The 23,242-nt window shown below is 40.0% G+C and overlaps 1 protein-coding gene across 10 annotated transcripts in view; it reads left to right on the forward strand.

Annotated features, from left to right (window-relative positions):
* The window catches only part of CACNA1B (calcium voltage-gated channel subunit alpha1 B), a 404,014-nt gene that overhangs the window by 301,918 nt on the left and 78,854 nt on the right, over positions 1-23,242 (forward strand). For 8 of the 10 annotated variants that reach the window (XM_073599719.1, XM_073599724.1, XM_073599718.1 and 5 more), the window contains 11 exons: positions 3,164-3,979; positions 4,802-4,983; positions 7,749-7,875; positions 8,155-8,284; positions 10,385-10,444; positions 12,814-12,920; positions 18,225-18,321; positions 19,973-20,133; positions 20,210-20,347; positions 20,940-21,141; positions 21,539-21,703. In XM_073599719.1, coding sequence (XP_073455820.1) covers positions 3,164-3,979; positions 4,802-4,983; positions 7,749-7,875; positions 8,155-8,284; positions 10,385-10,444; positions 12,814-12,920; positions 18,225-18,321; positions 19,973-20,133; positions 20,210-20,347; positions 20,940-21,141; positions 21,539-21,703 — 2,185 coding nt within the window. The remainder of the gene's footprint in view (positions 1-3,163; positions 3,980-4,801; positions 4,984-7,748; positions 7,876-8,154; positions 8,285-10,384; positions 10,445-12,813; positions 12,921-18,224; positions 18,322-19,972; positions 20,134-20,209; positions 20,348-20,939; positions 21,142-21,538; positions 21,704-23,242) is intronic. The other 2 variants (XM_073599720.1, XM_073599726.1) reach the window with 1 other exon arrangement.

The following is a 23,242-nucleotide window of genomic DNA, read 5'->3' on the forward strand; positions in this document are numbered from 1 at the left end:
TTAAGATATGCGTTTATTGTTTTGTAATATGGATATCAGTACTTAAATATGGAAGGTGTCATCCATTTATATATTTTATTTCAGAAGAAAAAGGAAAAGTATAGGTAATAAGCAAAAATGTACTATCAGCAGTCCAGAAATACTATTTCTCATGTAGCTGATTTAAAGACCAATTTATTCCTCAGTTTCAATCAGCTCAATAAATATTTTTCTAAAGCAGTCACAGCCTAAAGCAGAAAACCTGGTCCCTGCCAGCATTCTGCAGATTGGGCCCCTTTGCTCTCTGTAAGAAAACGGTGATCTCTTTTTAGCATGAGCTTTATTTATTGCAGGGCTATAGGTAAGTAGGGGGCGCATTAGGTCTCTACAATGAAATCAGTGATTCCCAGAAAGTGCAATGGTCGCACTGTGCACATGCTGGCAGGTGACAGTACTCTCTACTCTACTGCTGAGGAAATATAAAGGCTGACTCCATGCAAAGCGTACAGAATTTTGGTACCTCTTCGCCATCCCACATGAATGGAATTTCCCTGCAGTAGTTTGTGTCCCCCTTCCCCTCAATGATGAGATTTCTCTGCAGTGCCCCCACCCTCTAAAATGTTAAAATTTCCCTGTAGTAGTTTGTGTCTTTGCACCCCCCGACAATGGTGATAGTTCCCAGCAATGCCCCTTCCTCCCCACAATGATTAGATTTCCCTGCAGTAGTTTATGTATTTGCCCCCCCCCCCCCTTCTCCAACTATGCTGAGATTTCCCTGCATCAGTCTGGTGAGATTTCTTTGAACTAGTTTGTGTCTCAGCCCCTCTGACAATGGTGAGATTTTCCTGCAGTAGTTGTGTCTCAACCCCTCTCACAACATTTGGGATTTCTATGCAGTAGTTGTGTCTCTGCACCACCCACAATGGTAAGGTTTTCATGCAGTAGTTGTGTCTCTGCCCCTTCCACAGTTGTAAGATTTCCTGAAGTAGCTGTTTCTCTACCTGTCCCACAATGTTGAGATTTTCCTGAAGTAGTTGTGTTTCCACCCCCCACAAGAGTGGGATTTCTCTGCAGTAATTTTGTCTCCATCCTTCCCACAATGGTGAGATTTCTATACAGTTGTTGTGTCTCCGCCCCTCCCACAATGGTGGGATTTCCCTGCAGTAGTCATGTCTCTGCCCCTCCCACAATGGTGAGATTTCCTGAAGTAGTTGTTTCTCCACCTGTCCCACATTGGTGGGATTTCCCTGAAGTAGTTGTGTCTCCACCCCCTCCCACAGTAGTGGGATTTCTCTGCAGTAGTTTTGTCTCTGACCTTCCCAAAATGGTGGGATTTCCATACAGTGGTTCTGTCTCTGCCCCTTCCACAATTGTGAGATTTCCTTGCAGTAGTTGTGTCTCCACCCCTCCCACAAAACTGGGATTTCCCTGCAGTAGTTTTGTCTCCATCCTTCCAACAATGGTGAGATTTCCATACAATAGTTGTGTCTCGACCCTCCCACAATGGTGAAATTTCCATACAGTACTTGTGTCTCTGCCCCTCTAACAATGGTGAGATTTCCTTGCAGTAGTTGTGTCTCTGCCTCTCCCACAATGGTGAGATTTTCCTACAGTAGTTGTGTCTATTCGCCTTCCAAGACCTCTATAAAGTTGTCATTCACAGATAAACTCATCAGTCACATCATGGTGGCACCATCATCTGGCTTTGTAAAGGCCATAACAGAACTGGCAATTCTAATGCAGAGATCTCAACGCTGGAATCCCCAGGAGATATAAAAATTCCAGCATGTAATTTGCCATAAACTATTCAAACCTAACATAACTGTTTGGGTGGTAACAATATTTCATATCATACTATATTGATCTCATTAATAAAAAAATAAGATATTAATTTCATTACAACAGAGGGTTGTTTGGCACTAAGGTTGGGGGCGCTGACATAAGTATGATATTTGATGTGTCCCATGTCCTCGTGGCCTGGGGTACATTCTTTGAATTGCTACAATTGCCATAATCCAGCACAGAGGGATCACAGAGCCTAGATTCAGCATGCACTATTTTTACATGTATCCACCTTCCTCAGTGACCTGTGCAATTACTATCAGGTTTAGGCTGCATTTTTTTTTCTTCTTTAGCTCCAAATAGAGTATGGAAGCATGTTAGGTTTTTATAAATTTCTGTGTTCACATTAAGCATATTTGCCTTCTGTATGTTCTTCTGACAATTGTCACCAGGAGAGAAAGTGATGGTAGTTCCAAAAATGTAAGATAAATACTTTTATTGTCATTGTAACGCAAATCACAATGAATTTCTATAAAAACTCCACACATATGTAAACATATAACAGCCACAACACACGCACATTACTCTCTCCATATAAAAAAAAAACCCTACCACAGCAGCAAAATCAAGTCACTTACTGCTAGATAATGTTATTAAAATTTTCCATTTTGGGCCTTAAATTGTCACCAAAAGAGAAGGTGATGATAATTCCAAAATTTTACAGTTGTCACTGGAACAGGAGTTGAGGGGATACCTTCCATTTGAGGCATCTTTTGATATGACACCTGTATAAGAAATAATTTCCCCATGTAGTGTCTCTGGAACAATTAAGGAAAGTCTCCTTAATGGATGCTGACAGCAGACAAAACCTGACAAGGGTCCTAACCATTCCATACTCCATCAAAAATTACATATTAATAAATCTAGGAAAAATGTGTAGGTTTGTACATTATTACTGGGGGCCCAAATTAAATATTTTCTATCTGTAGATGGGTGACTTGATCAGTATTTATCCTTATTTATTTTGCTAGGAGCCTTTGTTATCCTTTCTATTTCTGCTTTTGTTAAGTGTTTGATCAGTTGTTATGCCTCGCATATCCCAATTTATGTGTGGTTTTGTTGTTACAGGATACAGGCGTAATAGTAATCCAATATTGTCCCTAATTCCCTACCATATTTTCTCCCTGCCATGAATCTGATTCCTGAATGCCTTCCCTTTCATTCTTTATTCATCCCTTAGTACATTTTTTCATTCATTTTTACAACTTTTGAATTGCTTTAGCTTGCTCTTTCTATGTTACTTCATGGTTGATCTGTTTATTTGCTGTCTTTTCTGCCCCTCCATCCTCCCAATATTCTGCCTAGAGTGACTTCTGAAATATAACCTCTTCTGTTTCTTCAGCAGACAGCAAAACTCAACTAAATGTCGGTCTGTATGGGAGCAGCGCACAACCCAAATCCGTATGCACAACTTCCAGGCTAGCTGCGAGGCACTCTACAGTGAGCTGGAGCCTGAAGACCGTCTGCGCTATGCTACTACTTTGCGACTGCGGCCGGATATGAAGAGTCACATGGATCGACCATTGCTGGTGGAGCCGCAAGATTCCACAGAGACCAAAGATGGCAGCCCAGAAGAGTTAGCACCCAATGAGATAGAGCCAGGGCCTGTGGAGGCTACGGAGCCAGCACCGCGGAAACACCGGCACCGTGAGAGAGGCACAGGCGAAACCAATGGTGGCTGTAGAGAGAATGGTAACCATAATGGAGACTCAGGTAGTAATGATAGAGAGGAGCGCCATCGGCAGCATAGAAGTCACAGTAAAGAAGGGGAAGGTGGGAAGGAAGGAAGGGGAGAGCGGAATCGAAGCCAAGAGAGGGGGAAGCGGCACCACCGCAGAGCCTCCCCTGAAGAGGGTACGGAAAGGGAGCACCGCCGGCACCGTACACACCGCCACTCTGCAGAAAGACAAGGCAAAGATGGCAATGGACAACCAGGTTCTGGCAGCAAAGGTGAGAGGAAGTCTCGGCACCGAGGAGGAGGGTCTAGATCAGGCACCAGAGATGGAGATGGCACAACTCGTGGTGAAAATGGGGAGGAGGTTCCTAGGTCACGTCATCGCAACAGGCACAAAGCACTTTCTACATATGACACAGAGGAGAAAAAAGAAAATAAAGATGGAGAATCTGCTGAGAAGGAACATCGAAATCACAGACCCAGGTAACTCATCCATATATCAATGCAAGTACTCTGGGCCTAAAGTTTGGGAGTGTCTAGAAGTGACTGTGTTGTCCCCAGAAACTGGTCAGCTCTACTTTCTTAATGATATAGTACTAGGCAGAAATAGGAAATAAGAGGCTGGTTGCTTGCTTGAGGCAACACTGACGTCTTCTATCACACACATCGATATATGAGTTGCATAGTGGGAAATAAAGCTAAACACAATATGAGGGTCCTGAAGGATTCCAACCCAATAATCTCTGAGCATGATGACATTGTTCCTGGTGCCAATAATTTAATGAGTCACTAATCCAGAACAGGTATTTAAGTCATAAGATTACATTTGGGGGAAAGCATGCTTGTTAAGTGAAACACTAGATAGTGGAGCAAGAAAAATTATGACAAGTCAGTGGTCCCATATTTCTGATTATAAGTTCCTTTGAAGTACAGCAAATTATTAATTTACCTATTCCTTTAAAGTGAATCTGTGAGGATGGACATATAGGAGCTGTCATTGCAAACTTGATTTGTAAAGGTGCAGGCTCCAAAGCAACCACCATGATTCTGACTGCAGCAGTATTTCATTGAAGCAGTGTTGAAGAAATTATGTTGTATGATAAGGAGGTATCAGTGTAAGGATTACAGGTTGTGTCTCTTTGAAGTGTAGCCATTACTGTAGCATTTCAAAGCCTGAACTCAGCATGTGACAGTTTTTCAATGTTAATCTTGTGTTATTAAAGCTCTCTCCCCTTCTACCTGTTCCAGCATCTGTTCAAACTACTTGGAAGTCTTGTTTAATAATATATATATCCATCACTGCAGGGACCACCGTAACGAGGCTGAGGTCCCTGTCGGGGGTCTACAGCAGCTGCCGGAGCAATCAGAAGATGCCGATAACCAGAAAAATGTGAACCGAATGTCTCAGCCGCACACGGACCGCTCCAGCACAGTTAATATACCCGTCACCATCACAGCACCGCCCGGAGACACAGCAGTCATACCAAGTGAGAACTCTTACTTAGAGATGCAGTTTCTGGCATGTGCCACCACCATCATTGCACCCGTGCCAAAATTTTAATTTATATACAAAGCCTATGACATTCCCATCAGCAAGGGTTTAAAGGTTAATGCACAAACTGCACTTGCCAAATTCTAAAATGGATATTTATACAGTACACACTCATTTATCTATGACATTACGCTTCTTAATCAACAGATTATTTGTTAGTTTAAAGGATTGTTTATACTTTGTAGACATAAAATTTAATTTCCAAGAAATAATGAACCTCAAATGTTATTGCTGGAGTTAGCTAAAACACTTTAAACCTTTTAAAGGGCAGTGTCCCTTTATATTTGATAGACCTAATTTTATGTGGAGATTGGAGTGTTTATTCTATACACAGTTTTATGTTTCCTAGGTAAACCCAAAGCTCTTATCTGCTTCTCTTCCATAAGGATTGTCATGTATGCACTACAACCACAGTGCTGACATATGATGTCTCATCTCTTGTTTTTACTTGGCAACCCCCCCTAGGATATTGTATGGTGAAATTATTCACATGCGGACATTTTGTATAATCACTGAAGGCTAACCCTAAAGCATGATTCAGTTTTAAGTCTTGGATACTCCACCAATGAGATAACCTTTCCATAATTCCCAACTCTCTTCCTATCTACCTGGGCGTTTTGCCCCCCCCCCCCCTTTTTTTGGGTGTCTCTGGTCCTCATGTCTCCATAACATAAAATACATTTTAAAAATCTAACAGGAAAAAGGGGAAAGCCTCATAATGGGTTCAGCAATTTAGCAATATCAATAGAAGACATTGTCAGGTAATTCAAACCTCCAGAAAAAAACTTGTACTAAGAAAGAGGGCCAGTGAAAAGAGTTGTAAAGGCAGAAGGTTTTTTATCTTAATGCATTCTATGCATTAAGATAAAAAAACCTTCTGTGTGTAGCAGCCCCCAAGCACCCCCCTAATTACCTACCTGAGCACCTTCTCTACCCAGCAATGTCCACGATCCCCTCAACCATCCAGGACACTCCTCCTGATTGGCTGAGACAGAGCAGTGGCGCCATTGGCTCCCACGGCTGTCAGTCAGCCAATCAGGGGAGAGAGGGGCGGGGCCAGGTAGGGGTTCCATGTCTGAATGGATACACTGAGCTCTGACTCGGCTTGGGTTGCCCCCTGTAGCAAGCTGCTGGCTGAGGGGCACTCAAAGGAGGGAGGGGCTAGGAGCAGCGAAGAGGGACCAGAGAAGAGGAGGATCCAGGCCACTCTGCAAAACCACTACACAGAAGAGGTAAGTATAATATGTTTGTTATTTAAAAAAAAAAAAAACGAGCCTTTACAATCACTTAAAGATCAGCTATTGTGTAGGAATATTAGGCATGAAGCAATGAAAAGATAGGGCTGTTTCATGTACTTATATTTTTATAAAATATATTATTCAAAAATATTTTTTATTAATTACGCTCATTTCATTTTGCTACATTAAGCATCTCTATCTTTTCAGTCCTCTCCAAGTGTCTGGGTCGATTTCATTTTCATAATCCCTTTCCAAAGCCGGCACACAATTGCTTGTATAATATAGTTTTCTTTCACTAGAAAAATATGCCAGTGATAAATAGAAATAGTATTATGATCTACTATAAGCTTAATTAGGCTGGCCATATACAGAACATTTTTTTTCCTGCAACAACGGGTTGCAGGAAAGCAATTTGCTTGATTTCCCCATTAACACAAACAGTGTTATTGCTGGAATTCCTTGCTGCCGGGCCATTGTCTCCTACCTGCGGGTAGCCATTCCGGCCAGGAGAAGACAGTGATTATCGCTAGCGGCTGTAGCAGTCGCTAGCGATAATTGCAAGATAATCCTGCAGGCTGGTTATATTCAAGCTGATCGATCGATCAACTTGTACCCAGAACTACCATAGTAGTATTGACTAACAGTTTAAACTACTGTCAAGTAAAAATTCCCCAGTCAGTGGCAGTTGACATTTTATTGTAGATATCAGTGGCTATGGACATGTTACTGTAGAAAATCTTAGTATTAGTAGTATTTCTTATTATTATTATTGTATAATGTTATATTAATATAAGTAACAATATTGTAATTATTGTGCATAGAAAGTAGCACTTTTGTGTGGAATGTTTCTATATATTTATAGTATATGATATATATTTAAACATATCTCTAGTATTACAACCATTTTGATTAAACCAAAAGCAAACATTTTATTTTGTTTTGGATAGAGTGGTGAAGTGTTTAAACCCCTGTCCAGTTTTAACACCAGCTGTGTACCCATAGGGGAGGTTTCCCCTCAATTCTTGCCAGGACAGTAAGTAATGTGAAATCTCTCCAATGGGAGCACAAATACACATTGAGGAAGGGTGAGAATTTTTGATGATGTATTCTTTTTTTCTGCCCCTGCCTTTATCGTCTTGAGACAACCACACCCTTTATTTTTGGAATCACTGGGGCAGAAAGTGAGGGAGAAGTTCCCCAATAGGGTCACAGACAGGAAGTAGATTAAAAGAAACAGAATCAGTTCTTCCTAATTTCCAAAAGTATGTTAATTTGGCGCAGCCTACATTTTACCCCAGCACACTCAGTACCCTATCACTCTAGATACTGGTCTCTCAGGACTTCTCTGGGTAACATGTAGTGGTAGAATTGTTTCTAGTTCTTGGTGATCTGCTGACATACACCAGCACACATAATGAATCCCACACAGAATAACAATACATCCTCTAATGACCCCTCACAGTCAATAACGTGGAATTCGACGTCAAGTCTGAGGAGAAGAAGGAGATGGAAGCAGAGGACTTAACGAAAAATGGGCCGAAGCAGATTCTGCCATACAGCTCCATGTTCATCTTCAGCTCCACCAACCCGTGAGTGCTTTCGAATTGCCAACACATTCACCATCATTCCTCAATTGTCATTGTTAGCCCTCATCTGTGTTTCAGAAAGGCTGGGTCACTTTGTCATATGAACAATTTCTGTCAGCAGTCCATTCTATGCCGAGGACATTTGCGTCAGACTTTAGCTTAGTTGTTGAAAAATGGTTTGACAGGAGTTTCATCAACCAGAGGAAGAATTTAGTGTGTGGAAGGCATGTGAGGTAGTAAAGACAAAGCGCATGATGGTTTTCCTTCTCACTCTCCCGACAGAGTCCGCCGTCTGTGTCACTACATTGTCAACCTACGCTATTTTGAGATGGTCATCCTGGTAGTCATTACCCTAAGCAGCATTGCACTGGCTGCGGAAGACCCCGTACAGGCCGATGCCCCTCACAATGATGTAAGCAACCCTGAGAGTCCAGAATGTTTGTTTTTACATTAATCTATAAGGATTTCAAAATTTGAAATGGAGAGTTAAAAAAGAATGTGGTTTTGTTTGTTTTCTTTATTATGGTCAAGACTAAAAAATATGTTTTTTAAATATTTGTTCTTTTTATTAGTCTAATACCTAATAAATAATTTATGTCTACTCATTTTCAGAGAGAAGGTAGAGCTTTAGGGTTCTTTTCTTGTAAATAGCACGTTGTTTACAGACCACAGTAGTTCAAACTGAAATGTAAACAAACACAAGTGAATGAAATGGATCAGTGGGGTTGATTTACTAAAACTGGAGAGTGCAGCCTCATGCGATCATGGAAGAAGCTTTGTATTCCATCCTGGGCCTATCCTGATTGCATTTCCTTGTCACCTATTTTGTCACCCAGTCTGCCTTCTGAGATATCTTTATGATTGGGTGCATTCATTACATATATTCCTACCCCGAATGTTTGGATTAGTACCATTACTACCTGTTGGTTTCTAGATATGCATATGTTGTGCTGCGAACTATTATTATATCATACTGTGACGTTTGCACCCTTTCACTCAGTTTCATGCACCTATTTCTTGTGTGCATTTTTCTTTTTGTACATTTTTTAATCTTGTATAAATAAAGTTTACTAAAAAAAAAAAAAAAAAAAAAAAAGAAACGGGAGAGTCAATAATCTGGTGCAGCTGTGCATGGTAGCCAATCAGCTTCTAACTTCAGCTTGTTCAACTAAGCTTTAACCAAAAAAATTTGAAACTGATTGGTTTCTAGGCAGAGATGCAGCTAATTTTGCACTCTCCAGTTTTCGAAAATCAACCCCAATGACTTCTTCCACTCTTTTAGTACAGCTCCGTCTGAGGTTTCAGTTAGAGACAGCGTGCTTGAAAGGTGATAAACAGCTTGGCTTTCCCTTTAGAAAGCCCATTGTGCAGCGGAAATCCATAGCCTCATATTACGTGTTTGAGAAATATGTTCGATGTTCATAAACAGGTAAACAAAATGCAAAGAAGCATCTGTGTTTACAAAGGTATGGCCATGTACAGCCATTCACTTGTATGACAGGCTGCACGTGCCATGTGCATGAACCTTAGAGGTCTACACCCTAAAAACTTAATTGAAATACCATGGGCATACCTGAACTGCCAGGATCAGATAGTAGTTTGACAGTCAGGTACTGATTTATTGTTACACCTTTTATTTACTTTTAGTTTTTACTTTACTTTGATCTGCACATGTCAGTTGAAAAGTGTTTTTATTTTTTTTAGCCCTTATTTAGCTGTCATTGTTTCAGATTAATTTTTTTCTTCATATTACATAAAATTTGGAAAAAAACATAGTTTTTGATCTATAGTAAGACTAGAAGGTCAGCTTATATAAAGAAAAAATGTCTCAAGCATTCATACAACCATCACAAATAATCACCATCATTTGTATAATATGTTTACTTCATATGATTATAGTTTCATTTTTAATTAGACCTGAACCCAAAAAGGGAAGGCTTGGAATGTTATAGGGAGCATTTAGAAATGAATTGTTCCTAAGTGGTACCTTGAATTTTGTCTTGAATTCCCTCTGAAAAATAGCAGTACACTTCTTGGTATTTGACTAGGCACACCACTGCTTAATGCCTCATAACTGTATAGCATGAAGTGTGAGATCTAGGGTGCTGCTGCCTCTGACTGCTAGTCTCAGGAGATTTGGAGTGAGATTTGGTGATGTCACTACCATGTCACTACCATACTGTTCACTGTTCTTGTTGGAGGCTCTAAGATAGGGAAGCAAAGCTCTACCTCTACTAAGATGGCCACCACCAGAAAGAGACACTACGAAGAAGGCATGGTAAGTCAGTAATGTGGGAAAGTTCAGCTGCAGGGAGACCACGGGCAATACTGTTAACTAGTCCTTTGCCCGTTGCCTGCCCTTTTTTTACATTTTTTTTATCACAGCTTCCAGAGATTAGTTCCTCTGATGCAAAGGGTCCTAATAAGAAATATTTTTTTTGTTTTGCCACAGTTACCTTTAGTTTTTATTTATCCTGTTGGTAATAGTTTTTGAATATCCTTGTAATTGCAGGTGCTGAAATATATGGATTACATTTTTACAGGGGTCTTCACTTTTGAGATGGTGATAAAGGTAAGCGTAATCTCTACATGAGTTCATTTTACTACACACAATCCACAAGTGAAAGCTTTCTATCTTGTATATTAATGTGCAGTTGTCTGTTAATCAAGTCAAATGTATACCATTGATTAGTTGAATATACAGTACCAGTCATAGTTGCCAAACCTTGTCTGAAAGGTGGAATTAGGCTTGTAGTAGTAACCTTTGCTTTTTAAGATCAGAGTGGGCGGATGACAGGTCTGTGTCTGCTCAGTTTATGCAGAGTGAACACAGACAGAGCCCGCTCTGCTCAATGGGCTGCTCGGTGTAAATGGACCCTGCTGTAGGCTTACAACCGTCTACCTCCGATCTGATCTGCCTAGATGAAGGGGGGCGGATTGGATCGGAGATAGGCGGGTGTAAACGGTTCATAGGGGTGAATTGACCATCCGATCATGTTCTTCAGTTTTTCAGGCAATTGTTACCCTATAACTGGACATTTTTCCAAAGGTTAAGGCAGGTGAATGATGCAGCAAGGAAGTGTGCTGAAGGTGAGTACCAGCTGAAAGGAAGAATAGGCTATCAAGGGCCCCTTTCATTTAGTCTAGAATGGTGAAGTGACAGGTGTACTTTAAAAGTTACACCTCTTTGTGACATCAGCTTCAACACTCTCGACTGATATTACTCAACAGTTCCTGTGCTGTGAAGCCACACAGAACCTCCTTTACAGTGTTTTCCGTAGACTTCCTGCAAAATCTAATTAATATTAGCTGTGTCATTTCTGTGCACTAATTAAAAGCTTGGCCATTCTGAGAAGGTGCTTCCCTATTCATTTGCTAATTAAAATATGGAAAGTTCTAAGATCAGTCAGCGTTTGGGACTGGGAAACACACCCACCTGATGGAGAAAACTCACATCATGTGTCTAAGATCACGCCACGTCATTCAACAACCCAATGACAGTGGACCAGCATCATCCGTTACTTGCAGTTTCAGTAGACTGTTGTGTAGCAATGCATTTGCACCTGGGTCTTGCACTAGTTACAGTATACCCATTTTGCCGCAAAACTTTGAGTGACTGACCTGAAACAAATATACAGGTAAGGACTTCTAACTTTACTCTGACTCTTGTTCCAGATCAGCTTAAAATACAGAATCCGCAGGATTGGGGATGGCTCTTCTTTTTCTTTCTGTTCCTTGTTTTAATATATTTGAAAAATGAACAAAGAATAAAAAAATAAAATAATCCACAGGATCAGCATAATAGCCAGCAATACGCATTTTCACACAGAACCCCTATAGTACAGTTTTTTGGACACTAAAAAAGGACATAAAACCTCTGTAAGACTTTTTTTTTGCAGACTTTGTCCCCACTGAGGAGATTTCCTTGCTCTTCTTGTCAAGAGATGGAAAATCTCTACATATATTGCAACAAAATAATTTTGTAAATGGTTAAGGGTTAGTACATCTATCAGGTTAATATTGCTATCAAATGGGTATTCCTGTGCCATTGACAACCTCTTCCCTTTTTCTTGTGCTTCTATCAAGAGGTGACATCTCCCCAAAAGAGATACAGACAGCAATAAAATGACTGATACTATACTGATAATGTTTTACAGAAAACATGGCAACTGTGCTAAAGACAGGATAGGAAGCAGTTTTTTCCCAGGGCGCCTGAGAAAAGTTAGAGATTTGCTACTCATTCTTATATAAGAATTGCAACTGTTTCCACGAGTACTTCCTGCAGACTGCAGTAAGAATAGGACATAGTCATGAAAATGTTTGATTTTTTTTAATTTGCGTGATCAATTTGAACCCATCTAGGCAACACTAAAGACATGCATATGCATAATTACATTATAGAGAGGCTCTAATGATTGAAGTTAAATGCCTATATTGCAAAGTCACAACCTCAGGAATAGGTCTTCTTAGAAAACAATGACCAAGGGGTTTTGCGGAGTAATTTGGCCTAGTCTGTATGACCAAAGCCAGAAGATTAAAGCCCTCTAATTCTAATTTTGCATTTTGAATTTTGCACTTGCATTTTGCACTTTTGAATTATAAGCTGTTGCTGGGTCATGATTTTGGAGTCATGCATGTGTGTAAATGGTGAATTGGGGTCAGCTTGTCTTGGATAGGATTGAATTAGCCATGGGGAAGTTGTGACAGGTGGGAGAGTTAAAAGAGCTTGACCATTGCTGTCAGTTAGGGCCCCAGAGCTGAAATGCTGAACTGCCATATGGTAGGGTATGTTATTTTTGAGCAGTAGCCTACTATTCCCTTGAGATAAAAACAATTAGAAAAGGAAAGAATGTTGGTAGCAGGATTGATATCCAACATTAAATTGTATCGTAGATGTTTACAACATATTGTCCCATATAAAACTTTTTTTTTTGTCCACAGATGATTGATTTGGGTCTTCTCCTCCATTCTGGTTCATATTTCCGGGACCTCTGGAATATTTTAGATTTTATTGTGGTCAGTGGAGCCTTGGTGGCTTTCGCCTTCTCGTAAGTATCATCTACCTAAATACTATTATAAATACAGGTGGCTAACAGCATGAACATTTGTTTGAGTGTTTTTTTTTGTGTGCACATTAGTTTAGTGATAGCTTCAGAGTCTTCTCCAAATGTGTTTATATAATGTAATTTAATAAAAATTATTATGTGCTATATTAGTGTAAGTTATTATTTAGCTTAGCTCAGTTGGACAAATTAAACACAAATCATTTCATTTATGAGATGTTGTATTTACATAATCTATTTTGTCAGTGATTTCCAAAGGTATTCCAAGTCCCACCAACAATTCGGGTTTTATGTATATCCACCACACTGGTCACTAAATCACATTGTTGAGGCGGGATTATCTGTGTAAAGTTGTTCGCAAAACACATGATGTTGGTGGGATCGAAAACAGGTTTGGGAAATACTGTATCTTTCTTTTGCCATCTTGTTTTTTGATCTTCTTAATTCTGCAAATTGTAAGAATGAAGAGAAGAACAGCCTACTCAAACCCACCTTGGATCCTACTACTAGGAAACACCTAGGGTTCTACTGCTAGACATAGTGTTTCTGCTGGAACTATAGCTAAATCAAGGAGGACTTTCCTTGATATCACTGCAGAACATCCCCAGTACCTACCAACAGCATTACCCACAAATTAGAGTATCCACCACCACTTGGAGATAGGTCTCACTGAATCCAATTACTGACGGAATTGCCTTGAATCACACCAGTGCACCTATCAGGACCACCCAGGAGCTTACCAGTACATCAAGCAGACTACCTTGTATTCTACCAGTAGACTTAGCATAGCAACATTGGTTCCTTCATCTAGTCCTAGCAATCCACTATAGACCTAGTAGGACCCTACTAGAGCCTGTTTTTAGATATAACAAAAAGACGCTCAATAACACTGCTAATCCTAGCAGACCACTCTGTATCCTACTACTGAACCTAACAGGTTGACCATGGACCTATCATTTAGACCTAGCAGTTCACCGGGGATGCTACAACTAAACCTAGTAGAAATGACATAAATCCTATTTCTAGTGATCTCAGCTAAACTTCCAGTTACATTACTAGATATACCAGGACTGCCCTGGATTTAACTTGAACATCAAAGCACCCTTGATCCTACCAGTATACCTAGCAGTTACACCATAGATCTTAGGACTAGATTTAGCATGACTATCTTGTAAAAAAAACACTAGGAATAGGAGGACCACCCTAGATCCTGTTAGTAGACCCTGGAAGGCTACCTTAAATCACTTGTTCACTAGAGAAGAAACATTTTATGTCCTGTGACAACTATATTTGACACACATACATCCTGCCAACCAAATGTAGCATATGAGAACAAAAAAATATTTGTTTTAACCCAATGAATTCCAACTAAATACAATTTGTTGTAGGGGAGGTACATTTAAATATAGGTTATCAAATACAGTTTGATAATTAAGAAATGCGTATAAAATGTGTGAAATTGTGTTCTGAAAATACATGGAGAAAATACTGATATATAATACAGTTGACTGATGCAAATATATTTGGCCATGAAGTGATTGTTGTTCCAGTACATACTGCCCTCTGTAGGAGAGTTAGTGCAATTGCCTCAGGAAAGTTGTAGTTAATACTTAATGATTTTTTTTCAAAAGATTATTTATTTATTTGCAGGCTTCTTAGTAAAGTATATAACTAGCTTTAGGAAGGGGGAATGTAAAAATGGACAGGAACTGTGTGCAGATGTTGACTTTTTGTTAAAGGCATTGTTGACTTTGTTGTTGCTTTGTGGCTTTATGTAGTGTGCTTGTCTACTGATTTTACGCTTTCTCTTTGTCTCTCCATGGCCGGATTCTCTTTTTCTGTCTCTAGGAGTTTTGTTGGGTAAATGCAATATAATTTCTACACATACAGGAAGGTCCTGTATATGTCCCTCCAATTCTTGTTTCTGTGCCCTATAATCTTAGAACCATTGTAACAACACCAACCCTTCCTTCTTGTCATCCTGTACCACAATGTAGAATTAGCCACAACCATCTCATTAATTTCATTGAATGAACTGCAGATGAAGGTTTAAGTAAACCCTGGAGGCATTAATAAACAAGGCACTCCTAGGGGCCAATTATGAAGGCTGATTCGGAGGCTGTTAGATTTTACAGCCTACTTCAGCGCATGCTCTCGTCATATAATATCCACCACATGCATTGACCCCAGCTAACTAAGATTTTTACTGTACTGTAAGATGGCCAAGAGATTTTGTACACCTTACAGCAGGCTTAGGCAACCTGTGGGACTTTTACTCCTAGTAGTACTACAACCTTATGTGTCACATATTGCCTAAGCCTGCCACCCAAGATAACCTTGGATCACATTTAATGATTTGTCATTCTGCACCTATGACCTACTTAGTTTACCTGTGCTGTGCTGGTTAGAATGTTTAGATCTTGTAAATATAAATCAGATGAGCACAGAAGCCTTTCATACACATCTGTGCTTTCTCCAGTATTCCCCCCTCTCTTTGCAAACTAGCGGAGCACTTCTGCAGCTCAATGATTTCTAGCATCCCTCATCCCTAAGTAGATGACAAACAGTAGTTCAGAAAGTGGGTACTTAAATTTAAAGAAGTCTTCTAGTCAGGAGAAAATAATCTGTAAAATCATATAGAATATATTAATTGCACTACTTTTTTCCTATGAGCTTCAAAAGTATCTTTAAGTGAAGGATACAATTTTTTATTTGGCAACATCAAATAAATAAATGCAACAACATGTGTGAGGGTCCTCTGCATGTTCAAGATAAACCAGGCACCGGCACATTAGGGAACCCAGGCTATGGAACAAAAAAATTCCAGCACACTATTCTAGGCTTTGTCATACATACAGCCAATAGCTTGACAAAGGACAGGGCTGTAATACCATCCTTTTTAGATTCACAACGTTTTTTTATTTCACTGCCAAGCAGTACATTCAAGAAATGAAAAACAGACAGCTCTTTACATATTTAGAACTAAAGTTTGAGTTTTGACCATCATGAATTTCACACTTTATGACCACTAGGAATATTAGCAACAGGAACTTTTAAATACTAGTGGGGTGGTTTTTAGTGCCCCCAAAAGCTCTGAATACCATTATTCAAATACTTTCTGGGGCTAGTAAGGTCGGTTTCAGACCCGCCTCCTGCACCTTGCTATTGGCTGCTTCAAGTCTGATGACTTGCATCTTTGACTTGTGGTGAGGTGGAGGAGGCAAGAAAGATCAACCTTGCAAGCACTGGTTAAGTTTTCTATAAGAATGCTCTAGAATTGCATAAGTATTGTGGAAGGTAAAAGGTTTGTAGAGACTACGGTGATGCCAGGCCAGTTCCTGCAGGTGCTCAAACACTGGCTTGGTCTGGCCTGGCCTCAAACAAACCCAGTTCCTGATCATTATAGATAATGTATTTTGCCTGGCCAAGGTAGTAATGTGAAATGTAAAAGGTGTAAACCACTGAACAGATTTAGTTTGTAATTTGGCAAAATCGATTTCAGACAACATGGCAGCCATTATGCATAGTGCAGGTCCATTCAGTAGTAAATCGTCTATCACTTACAATTGGAAATTAACCCGCTGATGGTCAAGGGATGGAAATAACTGAACATGAACCCCTTTAAATTCACTTTGGCTGTGAAGTATGATCTCCACCAATGGAAAGGTTGTTAAATATTCCACTTGGGGCTAGGGGCTCTGTAGCTGAAAGCCAGCACAGCACAGGTATGAAACTCAATCGGGTATGCATGACTAACCAAGATGCATGATGGATGAAGCATGCTCTGCATCTGGGAGGCCCCACTGAATGCTGTGGCTCCTCCCCATTCCTAAGGAATGGTAATGTTAATGGAGCTCTGGTTAATGTCTTAGAGCAACAATTCTGTTATCAGGTGTATCTGCATATCTTTTTATACCATCCTGACATAACACAGAGAATTCCTTGTCCAAAGATTGCCCCACTTTTGACACTCTATTCCAGGGGTCTTCAAACTGCGGCCCTCCAGGTGTTCAGGAACTACAATTCCCATCATGCCTAGTCATGTCTGTGAATGTCAGAGTTTTACAATGCCTCATGGGATGTGTAGTTCTGCAACAGCTGGAGGGCCATAGTTTGAGGATCCCTGCTCTATTCTGTTATTCTTTTTTCCTCCAAAGAATATTTGTGGTACCCCATTAGTAACACTACAGGAGCTCAAACATTAAAGAGCACTCAGTATATTAGACCAACCGAAAAGGGTCCAAATAGTGTAAATAAATAGAAACACAAAGCAGGCTGAATCATTCTCAGCTGAGGATCATTTTCACAGGCTCAGAACAGTCCTCTGTTGGATGTGACCATTGGATTGGGTGCAAAGAAAATTCAGTCAAGTGTAGTCCCCAAAGTGGCTCCTAATTGTAAACATGTAAAAAGTTACCTTACCTAGTATTGTTTTTTTTTTATCAATGAAATAGAACAATTACAATGTAAGAAGGTAAGCTCAAATCTGATAAATGATTTAAATCATATGCTTGGACCTACATGAAGATTGTCTTATTAAAGTAAAACCAAAGGCTTGGGGTCTGTGTCCCCATTAGGTAGATTTACAGTTTAAATTTTTCCTGGAGACCATTATTAAGATTTCTCTAGTTTTGTAGCATTTTCCTCACTCCCTGTTGTTGCTATGGGACAGAAAGTGAAGGGGAATCTCCTAAATGGGCAAAACAGCCTGACGGGTTATAACTCCCCTTCATTATATCCAGAAAAAAAAGTTTTGCCTTTAGTTCTGCTTAGCTTACAGGAGGCCATTGCAGTATGAATAGAGGGTGGCACTGCTGAAAATGCTAGTTGTCTGACTGGCATGCTAATACAAAGGCTTCACTAGTGACACACCCAAACAAGCACACATCCCAAGATTTCTGACTGTACTCTGACTTTAATGGTCACATACTTGCTCTTGGTCAGTTCCTGAGAGTACTGAATTCAAGTGATCAGCATGACATCCAGTCAGTACACATATTTAGAGGGTCGGCTATGGCAGCCTCCATTTTACATTCAGTGGAGGTTCCTTTAAGATAAATTAGGTCAGTTGTCCGTTCCATGAATGGTATTATGAGGTATTTCTCTGTGTTATAAGAAGGGAAGTCTAAAAAAAAAAATTAAAGTGCAGGCCTGATAAGAGTGACCCAGATTCTGGGAAGAGCATTGTGAGAGGTAAAGCATGAATCTGATCCTCGGGGTGAAGACGCTCACGCTGGGTGCCATCTTGTAAAATTTGACTGACGATATCTCTTTGTATTTCCTCTGTAGAGGGAACAAAGGGAAAGATCTAAACACCATCAAATCCCTGCGGGTCCTCAGGGTTCTGCGGCCTTTGAAAACCATTAAGCGGCTGCCCAAACTCAAGGTTTGTTTTCTTATCTGTCTTCTTTGGCTTCATTTACCGCCTTGTTTTCTGACTTATTGTATGCATTTACGACCTGTCTGCACCAGTACATCTATATTGACTATTTTATCTTCAACATATTTATAATTCTGCCAGCTCCATGACGCAGTCCTACTACACTCCATTGCTAGCAGAGTGACACAGCTCTCTGCTTTTACAGCATCATGACACTGCTGGGGTCCTTCTCCTGCTTTCTTACCCCTGTAACCTGCTGAAAAGCCTCCCTCTCCAGCCCACGGTGCCTGAAACATGTTTAGTTGGCAGCACTGTACAGTGCAGTGCTTTGTGGCTCACAGTGCACAACTATAAAAATAGATCTCAGTCATTAATATTAGCAGTCTTTTCAAATACATTTAATGACTTCTTTATGAATATGTAACTGAACTAAAGGATGTCTTTTTTTTTTATCTCCCTGGAATGTAAAATCAATTTAAATTAAATTGGTGACCTGCTAATTGCATCTGAGAAACAATTGCAAATGTTTTCCTGGAAAAAAAGATGCCCTCTCTATGAGAATGCAGCCTCTTCCTATACCCCACTAACCCCAGACCTGTATCTATCAGCATATATTCCTATCTGTGGAATGGGAATGGAGTTTAGCAAGGGTTTAATTCTGTGGATTGGCAGATCTAGAAATGGGTAGTGCTTCTTGCATGAAAAATTACTTTCTGACTTGCCCATCTGTGTTAATAAGCAAAATATGTAAAACTGTTGGTTTAAGTTATTGTGTAGAGAACTTGGCTGCTATAATTTGCCTCGGCATCACCAAAAAAAATATTCCTGAACTCTTCCTGGTCTGCTGGTCACATGATGACTGAAAAAATACAAAGGTGGACAAGAACATTCAAAACTTCCAGGTGGGCAAGAACAGAGTTGGGAATTATGGCAGTAAGGTTATCCTTTTGAAGTATGCAGATCCTCACCTAGTCACCTAGTTTCCCTGCTCCCCCCATGACTAAAAAATTTTAGGTGAATTGGCAATTTAACCTGAGACATTATCTATAACAGCCTTTTTAAACCAGGGTATCTTGAGGTTTCTTTAGTGGTGCCTTGGCAAAATGCCTAAAAATTGATTAAAAATTGTATACAAGTGGGCGCGTGGATGAAGGCTGCCTTTTAGTTACACTGGTTTTCATTGTGCACTATTACAACCTTCTAGCTTCCGCCATCCTAATGACCTTTGGCGTCATCAGTTGATAAGGAGGATGTCACTCGTCTGCATAGCAACCTTGTTCGACCCTCCCGTGCCCCTCTCCATCAGCGGTGGGGTCACATTAGCTGAGTGATGGAGAAACATTGGAATACTAGGCAGTACCAGTTTGCAAAAGTGTATTTGCTATGGAAAAATAAATCACCTCTAACGTTGGGTGTTCTACTTCGACTTTTTTGGGTGTTGCTGCATTACGTAAAACTATTTTAATAGTTCTTACATTTTAAAATGGGGTGCCTCGAGACTGTCCATAGTTTTTAAAGGTTGCCTTGACTGAAAATAGGTTGAGAAACACTGATCTTCAGTGTAATCATTATGCTAGTTCTGCTCTAAAAAGACTGCTGGTTGAGTTGTTGCTGAGGCCCCATAGTCTTTCCTCTTATGGTCACTGTTTCCCCCCAGGCGGTGTTCGACTGTGTAGTGAATTCACTGAAGAATGTACTCAACATCCTCATCGTTTATATGCTCTTCATGTTCATCTTTGCCGTCATTGCTGTTCAGCTCTTCAAGGGCAAGTTCTTTTACTGTACAGATGAGTCAAAAGACCTGGAGAAAGATTGCCGGTAAGTGTCGGAAAGCAGAAAATTGCGACCTCAAGATCATAAAACTTTCTACTGATGATCTTTCTGCTCTGTCTAGGGGGGAATATCTTAATTATGAAAATGATGATGTGAGGGCACAGCCCAGGCAATGGAAGAAATATGAGTTCCACTATGACAATGTCCTTTGGGCTCTCCTGACTCTCTTTACGGTTTCCACTGGGGAAGGGTGGCCCAAGTAAGTGCGTTCTACTCTGACTACCATACAGTAAAAGTATAACCAGAAACAAAATTCCCTATTTTTCTCCTACAAGAGCATTTAACAAGATAGAGGTAGAGACACACAAGGGATAAATGCCATTCGTCAATCAAATGCCCGTTCAAGTACTATATACTGTACATGTCACCAACCATGGTTGTTTGAAGTAAACCTGTCAACTGTTTAAAATGGGTAAAGAGAATGCGCTTGTTAATCATTGGGGCTTTGCACCAAAGTCACAAAAGTCTAGTCTTTAGCAACAAAGGACATTTCAGCAATGTGTATTTAACTGTTTAAAATGCAACAAACATATGCCTAACAAAAAAAAATTGAAAAAAACTTACTTTACACCCTAGGAAAGTGTGAAGTCACATCAGCTGCTTTTTTAAATTATAGATGAGACTTTTTTTGATTATGCCACTGACGCTATTTATTATTAATTTTCGAGAGTCTGACCTGAACCTTCCTATTAATGCAAAGGCTCGTATGTATGTATAGAAAGCTTTCTGTGATATACTTGCATCACAGCTGAGCAATCATTTTAATATCAAGGGTTACTTTTCCTTTTCAGTGTCCTCAAACACTCGGTGGATGCAACCTACGAGGATCAGGGCCCGACTCCTGGCTTTCGCATGGAAATGTCCATCTTCTATGTGGTCTATTTTGTGGTCTTTCCTTTCTTCTTTGTCAACATATTTGTGGCTCTAATTATCATCACTTTCCAGGAGCAGGGAGACAAGGTCATGTCGGAGTGCAGTCTTGAGAAGAATGAGGTAGGGAGAATGAGATGGAGCCAGTTGTATCATGTACTGCTTCTCTGCATACCATCACTTCTAACACCTTTAGGAAGAAGTGTGGCCATGGTCATCCATGTCTCTTTGCCATCCTATTTACAAAGGGAGGGACAATAAAAAGACAAAGGACTAAACCAGAACACCTACAGATCCTCCTGAATTTAGTCAGGGGCTCCATTGTAGTTCAAAGCCATCAATGTTTGGATATTGCACTGAGGGAATAAATGTCTCACTGTTTTCTGTTAAGTCCTGCTATGTTTAGAGAAACCAAAACCAATTAAGATTTTCATTTCAATTTTACCAAAGTGGGAATTTTTTTGCTGTAACATTTTGTATATACTGTAGCACATTGACTCTCCCATTATTCTCCTTGCAGAGGGCCTGCATAGACTTTGTCATCAGTGCCAAGCCCCTAACGCGATACATGCCTCAGAACCGTCAATCATTCCAATATAAGATGTGGCGGTTTGTAGTGTCTCCTCCATTTGAGTATTTCATCATGGTGATGATTGCGCTCAACACCATCGTGTTGATGATGAAGGTAAGGCTCAACTGAGATAAGGTGTGCTGTATTAATTTACATAAAACACTTAATGCATGACATCTTTCCTATACACGTATGTGAAAAAAATCATTATCAATATATCCTGATTTAATGTCAAAACATAATCTCTAACAGATTTGGTTCTGATAGATTATTGACAATGTTCTGTATATCACCTCATGGCTATGCAAGCCTTAACTGGCCCCACAACTCATTTGGGGATTTATGTAAATCAGAAAGGCTTTATTATTGGAAGCCTTGTTATACATAGGTACTACATTTCTAAAATTTAATAGTGTGAACTGTGTCTAAAATTATAGCTCTCCATACATAGAAAATAGTTTGTTCAGTCTTTGCTATCACTACTAGTGGCAAAGAAAGTACAACCCCTCATGCAAGCCAACGGTTTTGCCTGTCTGCATCAAATCTCAGCTTTTTCAGGAGCACAGGAGGCACAGGTGTAGCACTCATTGAAAATCTATGACAGGCTGAAATACAGTGGTATAGAAAAGAATCACCCCCTTTAAAATAATCACACTTTGTTGCTTTGCAGCTTGAAATGAAGACAGACACAGATTTTTGTTTTTTTCCAGCTGTGTTTACTCAGTGCAACTTATACCATCCAAGTGAAAGATAAAACACCAACATGTCAGGAAAAAAGTGAAAAAAAAAAACAGAATCACTGAGTTGGAAAAAGGATCACCCCCCTCCTAAAAATGACTTCTAAACTCAATCAAGTGTAGCTAATCACCTTCTCAATGGCACACAAAGCCATTTGACAGCCATCAGCTGTGGTAATTTTGATTAGCTCAGCATGGAAAGAGCTTTCCTGGAGCATTTCAGTCTCCGGTAGTGCAACTTAAGCAAACAATCAACTATGGGTGGCAAGGCACTGTCAAAAGATTTCCAGGATAAAGTTGTGAACAGGCACAAGTCAAGTGATACATACAAAAAAATTCAAAGGCTTTATCAATGCCTAGAAGCACAGTGAAGTCTATTATTAAGAAGTGGAAGGTATTTGGTACAACAGAGACCCTACCTTGATCAGGACGTCACTCCAAACTTGATTAAAGAGCCAGGAGGAAACTGGTTAGAGAGGCTACCAAGAGGTCTACAGCAACTCTGAAGCAGTTGCAGGAATTTATGACAAAGAGTGGCCATTGTGTGCATGTGACAACAATATCACATATTCTCCACAATTGTAGCTTGTATGGGAGGGTTGCAAGAAAAAAGCCACTCCTCAAGAAAGGCCACATGCAGTCACGGCTGAGCTTTGCCAAAACGCACCTTGAAGAGTCTGAGGCCACATGGAAAAAGGTGTTATGGTGAGATGAGACTAAAATGTAATTATTTGACCTCAACACCAAATTATATGTCTGGTGGAAATTCAATACAGCTCACCATCCAAATAACACCATTCCTACAGTAAAGTATGGAGAAAAATGATAAGTGGATTTCAAATAAATATCTGACAAGTGTGGCTTGTATTTGTATTAAGCCCCCTTTACTCTGATACCCCTATTTAAAATCTAGTGG

The sequence above is a fragment of the Aquarana catesbeiana genome, linkage group LG09, assembly GCF_042186555.1.
Source record: "Aquarana catesbeiana isolate 2022-GZ linkage group LG09, ASM4218655v1, whole genome shotgun sequence".
NCBI classification, from domain to species: Eukaryota; Metazoa; Chordata; class Amphibia; order Anura; family Ranidae; genus Aquarana; species Aquarana catesbeiana.